Source organism: Coffea arabica, chromosome 7e (assembly GCF_036785885.1).
Source record: "Coffea arabica cultivar ET-39 chromosome 7e, Coffea Arabica ET-39 HiFi, whole genome shotgun sequence".
Classification (NCBI taxonomy): Eukaryota; Viridiplantae; Streptophyta; class Magnoliopsida; order Gentianales; family Rubiaceae; genus Coffea; species Coffea arabica.
In genome coordinates, this window is record NC_092323.1 from 19652643 (window position 1) to 19662565 (window position 9923).

Sequence of the window (9923 nt, forward strand, 5' to 3'; positions counted from 1 at the left end):
AATTATCTGAATTTAAAATTAAAATCTAAATATTTTTCATGTATCATGTATCATATATTTAATCGTGACAGTGCACGCACTGTACAAGATTTACTCAAAAAAAAAATAGAAGAAAAAACAAAAGAATAAAACGAAAAATTAAGAACAACAGCGGCATAATATAGCCCATCTCCAAATCGCAACCGATACCACGTCGTTTCTTTCTCTTCAAATTCCGAATATACCACCAGCAGCCCCGTAGCCCATATATATGACGCTGGCTGCTGCCTCAGCCACCTCTACCGCATATGACAACACCGCCACCGCCACCAAAGCCTCTGTCATCTCAAGAATGGGAGACATTGATCGAAGATTACAACCACGGCCGCCTTCACCGGTGGACCACCTACGACTACGCCGGTCCCCCACTCGTCGACCTCGCACTCTCTTCTATCCTCCGAAAGGACTTCTCTCTCCACCTAAAACAACGTCTCCTAATCTTCCTAGAAGAACACTCCATTTCTCTATTCACTTCCCCGGCGAGCCTCTTACGCCTCCTCGAAACTCTCCGTCTCGTAATCCAGTCCCCCAATCCAAATGATGCCGTCTCCCTCTCTTTCTCATTTAAAGAACAGTTCCTCATTTCAACGACTTCAATATTCATCGTTCATGGTACCTTTGCCACTGCTGATTTTGAAACCCTAGAGGGTTTGGTGGAGCTGTTGTTGACGATTGTAAACCGTCCGAACCACGGGATCGACCGGCAGACGAGGGCTGTAGCTTGCGAATGTTTGCGGGAGCTGGAATTGGCGTTTCCCTGTTTGTTATCAGAGATTGCGGCGCATATTTGGGGACTTTGTCAGAGCGAGAGAACCCACGCGGCTCAAAGCTACGTTTTGTTACTCGCAGCGGTGATTCACAGCATTGTAGTTTATGATAAGGCGCCCAATGTTTCTATTCTTAATGCTTCTACACCACTGTTTCCGTTTAATGTGCCGCGAATTTTCTTTGAAAATGACAAGGATGGTGATGATAGTGATGATATTGTTGGTGATGATGACGAGAAAAATGTTTCTAGTGCTAGTAGTAATTTGAAGGAGACGAACGTAAGGTATAAGGAGTTAAGGAGGGTGATTTCGTTTTTGTTAGAGTGGCCACAATACTTAACCTGCGGTGGAGTTTTGGAGTTTATGAGGATGACAATGCCGGTGGCCAATGCTCTGGAGTTGCAAGCTTCTTTGCTCAAAGTACAGTTTTCGGGGCTTATTTACACGTTTGACCCTTTACTCTGTCATGCTTATTTAGGGATGTATTTGAGGCTCTTGGACTCGTTTGATGGGCAAGAAATGGAAATTGCTAATCGACTAGTGTTGCAAAGCAAGGAGCTATACTTGTCATATCAAAATAATGTAGTTTTTCAATTGCTTTCTGTTCACTGGTTATTAGGTTTGATTCAATTGGTAATAGGTAGAGATGTGACGAAGAGAAAAAGTTTTGCAGATGTGATGAGTCTGAGTTTTTATCCTGCTATTTTTGATCCACTGGCGTTGAAATCATTGAAACTTGACTTGGCCGCTTATTGCTCTGTTTTACTCGATGATTTTGGGACTCTGAAGAGGTATGCAAATGGGGGGACGATGACTGTGGAGGTAGGTTCAGAAGTTTCTGTGGTCAAACTGCTTGAAGATGGCCTCATGTGCGTATCTGGTTTCAAATGGTTGCCTCCTTGGAGCACAGAAACTGCAGTGGCGTTCCGCACCTTCCATAAGTTTTTGGTAGGCACGTCATCTCATTCTGATCTTAATGAGTCTGATTCTTCTTCCAAAAGGTCTCCCATGGAGTTGCCCATATTCTGTGCTATACAGGTACTTTCTTTTGGTTCCTGTCTTGAACTGCTTGTTGTTTATTCTTCTTTGTTTTGATTATATTCAGAGATGAAATTTGCTTGAGATATGGCAGCTGTTTCAGTATTAGGAAAGTTTGCATTTTCTTTTGCATTTTTTTTTATTGGAGTTCCAAACAATAATGGGCTGTTACAATTTCATATCATGTGGTGGTGTCTTGGATTGCTGGAAGTGTCTAAACACTAGCCTGTCTCATGCTATGACTATTTAAACTTTTCCATTTCTATGGTTCACAGTGGGACAACAAGTTTTGCAATTCCAAAAGCAGATCTTTCGAATGACTCAGAGTATTCCTTTGTATTTTCCTTTCTCCTAAAGGTTCAAATTCCCTCTGATAGTGTGAGTTAAGAACTTGGAACAGTACATGATCCAAAATTGAGTTCAGCGACATTTAATGCTCAGAAAATGTTTTTCTGGCTGAATCTCTTGTTTGAAAACATAGATGAGGCGATGAGGCATTGACAACCTTGATGATGATATAGGAAAATTCTGTTTGGATGGGAGTGTTTTTCAAATACAACAAAAATTTTTAAAAAGCACTCTAAAAGGTAATCTAAAAATTACTTTAAAATTTTAAAAAATATCTCAAAATATATTCTAGAAATTTTTCTACTCTTAAATATCCCAAAATATTTTTTAAAAATATTCCAAAATATACTCTAAAAGCTCTGCTACAGCAAAATTTTTCATAAACATCCCAAAAAACAGCTAATCCAAACAGTATTTTTTTGGAGATATGGTAAGTCAAAAAGGCTCGGAACATAGGCTGTTTAACTGATTATGGTTCCTGGAAATCATTTAGGGGTTTTTTTGGGCTTTTTTTATGGTTCCTGGAACACAGGCTCTTTATTTTATCCATTTACCCATCTATTACCCCTAGACAAACACCCATCATTTATCCACAATATTTAGAGCCTATCAGTTAGCAAAGACATGGGAATGATATTGAACTGAAATTACTTCGTTTGACTTGTATTATGCTCAATTATAGTCCAGGAACTTCCGAAAAGAATTTTGAAAGTACAAAACATTTTTTGGCTTACCACTTTATTGATTTCAGTACATTTTGCGGTTTGCTTTGTTGTTCAGTATATGTAAGGGAAATAGTAGGAGTATAACATGTGTACCTTTTAAGTTTTTGCTTACTTGTCAATTTTATGCTACACGAACTGCATTAGTGTATTGAGTAGTAAGTTCAACCCATCAAGCCTTGCTTTTTTATGGTTGGCAAAGGCATTGTGCAATTGATAGCATATTAAATTATATAGTGCGATAAGTGTAGTTTTTATGTATTTAAACAAGGGGCTAAATCTATACCCATGCATCCTAAATCCACACTCTTAGTACAATGGTCCATTTATTAACTATCTATTGGATCCATTAGTTGTCTGATGTCATTTTCAACCTCTGCCCTCAGCATGCATCATTATGATACGTTATAGGATTAGAAAGATCTTCTGGCTCATCATAACCTGGATGGATGTTACTGAGATGCCTTCCCAAGTTTCCTTTATCAAGGAAAAGGTTGACTGTCAACTAAGGCAGGAATATATCACAGGCTAAATTTGATAATGTAGCATGTGATAGTGAGCTATTCATAGAAGAAAGCTTTGGCAAAATAGTTGCGAGTTCTAATTTATGAGGTTCTAAAGGTAGTTGTTAATGTGAATTTTAGCTCACTCATCACAAATTTGGGCATCCAAGCTAATCAAATCATTCCAGTCTTAAAAGCAAATTTGCATCATGTGTTTAAAACTCAACCGATATGACTTGCAAGTTGAACAATGTTTCTCTGTCTTGGTGAATGAACTTAAAATGCTTAAGTCAAGAGAAATTACGTATGCAGCTGCTACAGAGTAACTCTGTCCACAAAATTTGCACCTCCTACTCTGTCATTATCAGAGTTTCAAAATACTTCTGAGGAACCTAATCCAGTATCAAAATACTGGTCTTTATCAGAGGAACCTACTCTGTCGTTATCAGAGTTTCAAAATACTCAGTCTTTTCTTGGTTTTACTACAAGAATAGAAGTTCCCTTCTCTGAAGAACCTAATCCAGTATTGGTCAGATCATGTTTAGAGTGATTGATGTATCCTTCAGTTTGGCACTGATTTGGGTTCCATATCTGGTCCAAAATACAAGAAAAACTACACCTAATCACAAGAAGTTGTAACAGGTCCAGTAATTTTTCTTTTCTTGGAATGACTAGAGCGAGAAATGAATTTTTAATATAAAAATCTATGGCAAAGAGTCAAGCCTCAATTTTTCTTGTAGTCACCATACGTGACTCAGTGCCATCTGTCATTAGTTTATTGCATTGTTTATAAGGAACTGGCAATCAAACTGTGGTAAAATATCAAGAAGATAACTGTCCAATTAAAATCTCAATTGGAGGCAGAAAGTCTCAAGTTTTTACTATTCAAAGTTTTGAAGGCATTATTGACACTCCGGTCCATCACATTTGCTGCACTAGATTTTCCACTGACAGTTCCTCCCTGCATTTCAGATACTAATGCATAAAAAGTTTTCAAGAACAGTGTTACTTCATCATAATCACATAGTTACTCATGTATATTAGATTTTAAATATACATCTGAAAATTCATGGGTTTTGTTTGGAAGCTGAAGTGGAGTTAATGCAAATATCAAATTTGAATCTTGAAATGGAGCAAACTATTGCTAACGATTTATAAGTAAACTGTTGGTTAGCTAAAAAGATCAGAAATAATTAAGGGGAGTGGAGAAGATAACAATTTCTCTTGTAGTTTGTGTTTTTGAAAGTGTGGGAAAGAAAAGAGTTGATGAGGGGGAGGAGAATGAAAAATGAAGGAAAGAGGATGGAGTTTGAAGTTCAGGTCTTTTTTTGACAATTTTTTTTTGGTGTTTGGGGGGGGGGGGGGTTAGGGGTGGAACTGGGAGGATTAGTTCACTGAGCTGAGAGAGGACTAAGAGGGTAGAGTTGGGGTCTGCTGCATGCGGCTGCTGCTGCTGCTGGGGACTGTGTCTGAATAGTCTTTTCTTTTGTGTTGAAATGAGCCAAAGCCTGAAAAGGGTAAAATGTTGGGTCACTGAGCGGACTGAGATCTGATTAGAAATGTCTCTGTGATAAAGATGGGATCTGTTGGATTAGCGGAGCTGTGATGCTGCTGTATGAGTACAACAGCCAAAGGGGATTGTTGTAGCATTTGCCCATGACTTTTGCACTGATACTACTTTAGTCTCTTTCTTCTTCTTTTTTTTTTTTTTTTTTTTGTTTGGATACATCAGATCCTTTTTGTTTTGTACTTGTCCAGTCACACCTTAGTTAATTAACTTTGTTATTGTGTTTGGTTTGCTATGATTATCTAATTGTTGTAGTTTATAATGCGCAGTAATTTTTACATGCTGTAGTTTTGAAAATGTGATAGACTAAATGTGCAACGAGTGAAACATAGTGGAAATGGTAGTAATAAAAAATTAGGAATGATCAAAATTGTTGGAACTGAGACATATATGAAATTGAAATTAGTACAAGGTGTGTGGACCCTGAGCCCAAAATTGCTTGTTTCCATGTATTGCCTTTATACTCTTTTGCTTAAAAAATCAAGCAATGCTTGAGAAATTTTTGTTTTGAAATTTATCAATATTGCTAATGGAATTTCAATCTCCCCAATTGCCTTTTACTCTTGAACTCATTTGTGACATTTTTATTTTCATTTGATTTTTCTGTTCATCAAATGTTCGAGAGGGATCTCACATGCAATAGTAATTCATTAAGAAATTGAACTTGATGCAGATGCTGTTGTTGACCTCCTTACTAGATTTTACTTGTAAATTTTCTTCGTTATTTTTTGAGTGCAACATTTTAATTTCAACAGCCCCTGTCAAGCATTTTTATAGGAAATACTGTGCCGATCTCCTTGCAAAAATTGGGGGAAGCATACTGAACTTTTTTATTTTATTGAATTGTAAACCTCAGTTAATTAGTAACTTTTGAAGAATGATAGCAGGGGATTTTGTCTTCCCTGTTTCATGATGTCATAAAAATTTACCATTCTTATTTTTTGCACATAAAAAAAAATGTAGGTTCAATGGAAATTACTTAACTAATGACAAAAATGTCCAAGGAAGTAACTTTTTTCTGGGGCTTGTACTGAAAATTTATTTTGCTCGTTACTCCCTCATCTTGCTTCTTGAGACTTGAGCAGTAATGCCTTTAGTAAAAATAAACAAACTTTCGAATCCATTAACATTAGAGAGAGACTCCTACTGGATAAATAGATTGATGGCCTAGTAGGCAGAGAATATTGAAAGTTAACAGTGCTAACAAAAAAGTTTGACAGTGGTCGCCACAGAGCTGTCTAATTTTGCTAACTAGAGGGGTGGTATTTTTGTAATAATGGTTAATCTTAGGGGAAGTTAGTATACTTTATTGATAAAGACAAATAACGGATAGAAAGATGAAAATGAAAGCACAGACAAATTGAAGTGGCACCAATGTGCATTCAGGCATGGTATCTGAAGCAAAATTGGTATATAAAAATATTTCCATGATTGTATCTATTTGTATTTTTTTACTGTCTCTATTTGTATTAATGCATTGGAGATGACACTTTCATTTTGCTGGTTTTATTCTCTTTTTGGTTTTGGCTTCAAGTTGTACTTAAAACAGGTGGAAAACAAATTCTATAGAATCTTCTTTGTGAAAGTTTAGCCTATGATAATTCTGCATCTTTAGAACACAGTAGAGAAGCACTAATAGTGTTCTTATTGGTGGCATGGTGGCGTGGTGTTACATGGAGTCTTTCATATATAATTACTGCAGTTATTATTTCTCTGATAATTGATTCTGGCAATGAACTAAAACTTTTAGGAGCCCAACTTAATTCATCATTCAAATCAATTGACCTACTCTTTTATCATTGCTAGTTGCTCTTTTTATTATTTTAGAATCGTGTAAGCATGACTTCTGTGTCTCTTTTGCCATTCCAGTTCTTTTTAGATGTATTGGAGAATAGGAGTATCATTAAACTCAAGTAATGGTACAACTTTGGGGATCACCTTAAATGGTCTAGCTTTAATACAGTAATGCAGTGATCATGAGAACTCGAGTCTCTCACATAAAGATGTAGTTATATCATTAAAATGTATGCTAATTTTTTATAATTAACATTTGTGATTGTTAAAATTTCATAACTAGGATTTATGATTGCTGAAGCTGCTGTCTTTATTTTGCATAGGGAATGCTGATAGAATCAACATTAAAATTTCAAGGGTTGGTACCCCTGATTGTTTCCTTTGTCGACCGTTTATTGGGATGTTACAAACACCGTTGGCTGGGCGAGTGGCTGCTGGAGACATTCAATGAATCTTTCATCCCAAAACTTAATATAGACTATAAATTAGGATCTTACTTCCCCATTTTGGAAAGAATTTCGGCGAATGAGAGAGTTTCTCCGACAGGGTTGTTAGAGCTTCTTGCCAACTATATGGTTGTCCTGATTAAGAAACATGGTCCAGATACAGGGTTGAAATCATGGTGTCAGGGGAGCAAAATTCTGGGCATTTGTCGGACTATGATGATTCATCACCACAGTTCCAGTTTGTTTCTTGGACTTTCTCGTCTCCTTGCATTCGCTTGCCTTTATTTTCCTGATCTGGAGGTTCGTGACCATGCAAGGTACAATAAAGAGCTCTTTTTAGTCCTTTCTGAATTTCAAAATATATTCAGCTTTTTTATATCAGGTTTACCTTCAAAAAAATGAATTTGTTCATTTCTAGTTTTGTACATTGGATGAATCCCTTTCCTAGTGGAGAATGATATAAGATGGTATACTGCAAATGACTTTGGAAAGGAAGAAGTGGTGAAATTTGGAAATAGGACAATTGCATATGCTTTACGTAATTAGGCTCCTAATGATTTGTTGGCTCTTTATAGGACCTACCTGCGGATGCTGGTTTGCATTCCAGGAAAGAAGCTTCGCGACTTGCTGAACATTGGGGAGCAGCTTCCTGGAATTTCACCATCTACCAATTCTAGTTCATTTTTCAATCTTCAGTCTCCTCGCTATCATGACCCGAAGAAATCTCGGAATATTTCATCCTACATTCATCTTGAGCGCACTGTGCCACTTTTAGTTAGACAATCATGGTCCTTGTCATTGCCAGTGCTCAGATTAGATGATGATAAGCAGTCACTGGAAAGCTTCAAGGATAACAAAACTACAGGTGAGCCAAAGGAGCTTGACAGAAGTAGTAGTAGTATCGAGATTGTTTCTGATATTAACAGAATTAGCCAGCTTCAGGAGCCACTACGTGTGATGGACTCAAAAGTTTCAGAAATGGTGGGGATTTTAAGAAAGCATTTTGCATCAATTCCTGATTTTAGACACTTCCCAGGACTCAAGATCAAAATACCTTGTGTTTTGAGCTTTGACTCAGAGTTGTTTAATCACTCGGTAGGGACCAGCATACCCAGTGATAGCTGTGGAATAGATTCACTTCCAGCCATATACGCCACAGTGCTCAAATTTTCGTCTTCTGCACCGTATGGCAACATTCCATCATATCACATTCCTTTTCTTCTTGGCCAACCTGTCAAAAAGGATTACTCTTTCAGCGAAACTAATTCACTAGATATCGTTCCTGTTGGAAATGGTTCTGCCGAGGACAAAAGGTTTAAAGCTCATGTAATGATTGAATTAGAGCCCCGGGAACCACAACCTGGTGTCATCAATGTACATATTCAAACAAATGCGGACAATAGTGAGATCATTCAAGGACAGCTTCACAGTATCAAAGTGGGAATTGAAGATATGTTTCTCAAAGCTATTGTTCCAGAAGATGTCCCAACAGAAGCAGTGCCTAACTATTGTCTGGACCTGTTCAACGCCTTGTGGGAAGCATGTGGCACATCGTCTAGCACCGGGCGAGAAACCTTTGTCTTGAAAGGAGGCAAAGGAGTTGCTGCAATCAGCGGAACACAATCAGTGAAGCTGCTTGAGGTACCTTTCATGTCTTTGATTCAAGCTGTCCAGCGGTGCTTGGCACCATTTGTTGTTAGTGTAACTGGCGAACCTCTTATTAATATCGTGAAAGGTGGTGAAATAATAAGAGAGGTAGTATGGAAGGATTCTGATTCAGATTCTTTATCTGAGGCTCCGAACCCAGATGCGAGGTTGGATGGAGGTCCTCTTTATATCCAGTACATGGATGACGAAAATGAGAAAGGGCCTCACCTACAAATTTCCAAAAGGGACATGGGATGCTTCCTCATATTGATATTTCTTCCTCCAAGATTCCATCTCCTCTTCAAAATGGAAGTATGTGATGTTTCTACTTTAGTTCGGGTTAGAACTGATCATTGGCCATGTCTAGCTTATGTCGACGAGCTTTTGGAAGCCTTATTTATTGAGTGAAACTTTTCCTTACGTTTTAATTTAGTGTTTTCTCTTAGGAAATTTTCCGCAATAGAAGGGCTCAGTATTATTCCTTCGAGTTGTTCTGTATAAAGTATATTTGTAAATGCTTTTATGTATAGTACTCATCTAATTTCTGTAAAGTTGTGTGGTTTCTTATTTGCTCTTAAAACTAGAATGACAAGTAGTTTCCTGTCCATTCTTGATGGAAAAGAATTATGGGTGGAAAAGATTTTCCTTTCTGGGCCATTCTTGCGTATTATTGGGGTGGAGTTTTTAGCTAAAATAGCACTCTTTCTAAAAAATATTCTCAATGTGATTCAATTTCAAATTTTATTCTCATAATGAATGTTATTGTTTCCTATTGCCATATAGGATAATAAGAAAGGAAAGCTTTGTCTAGTCAACAGTTTCTAACATGAACTAAAAATTTTGAATTTTTATTAGAGAGGCACAAGAAGATCGCATAACTTTGATAATTTTCTTATAATTATTTAAAATAAATGCTACCATTATTGGTTTTTGCATTTTTTTGAAATATATCAAACCTATTGTATATAATTTTTAAAAAATAAATTTGAAATAATTGCAATGAAAATTGTAAGCAATAACAAGAAAAAATTACAAAAATTTCAAGGCTATCA

The 9923-nt window shown here is 36.9% G+C and overlaps 1 protein-coding gene across 1 annotated transcript; it reads left to right on the plus strand.

Annotated features, from left to right (window-relative positions):
• Positions 1-244: 244 nt before the first annotated feature.
• LOC113702252 (uncharacterized) lies at positions 245-9422 on the plus strand. The gene is made up of 3 exons (XM_027223366.2): positions 245-1844; positions 7102-7541; positions 7800-9422. Exons 1-3 carry the CDS (start codon positions 288-290, stop codon positions 9277-9279), a joined length of 3477 nt encoding a protein of 1158 aa, XP_027079167.2. The 5' UTR covers positions 245-287; the 3' UTR covers positions 9280-9422.
• Positions 9423-9923: the final 501 nt, after the last annotated feature.

Coding starts and splice junctions, on each gene's coding strand:
- LOC113702252 (XM_027223366.2), top strand. CDS start 288: ATGACAACACCGCCACCGCCACCAAAGCCTCTGTCATCTCAAGAATGG. Junction 1,845..7,101: donor CCATATTCTGTGCTATACAG/GTACTTTCTTTT, acceptor TATTTTGCATAG/GGAATGCTGATAGAATCAAC. Junction 7,542..7,799: donor GAGGTTCGTGACCATGCAAG/GTACAATAAAGA, acceptor GGCTCTTTATAG/GACCTACCTGCGGATGCTGG.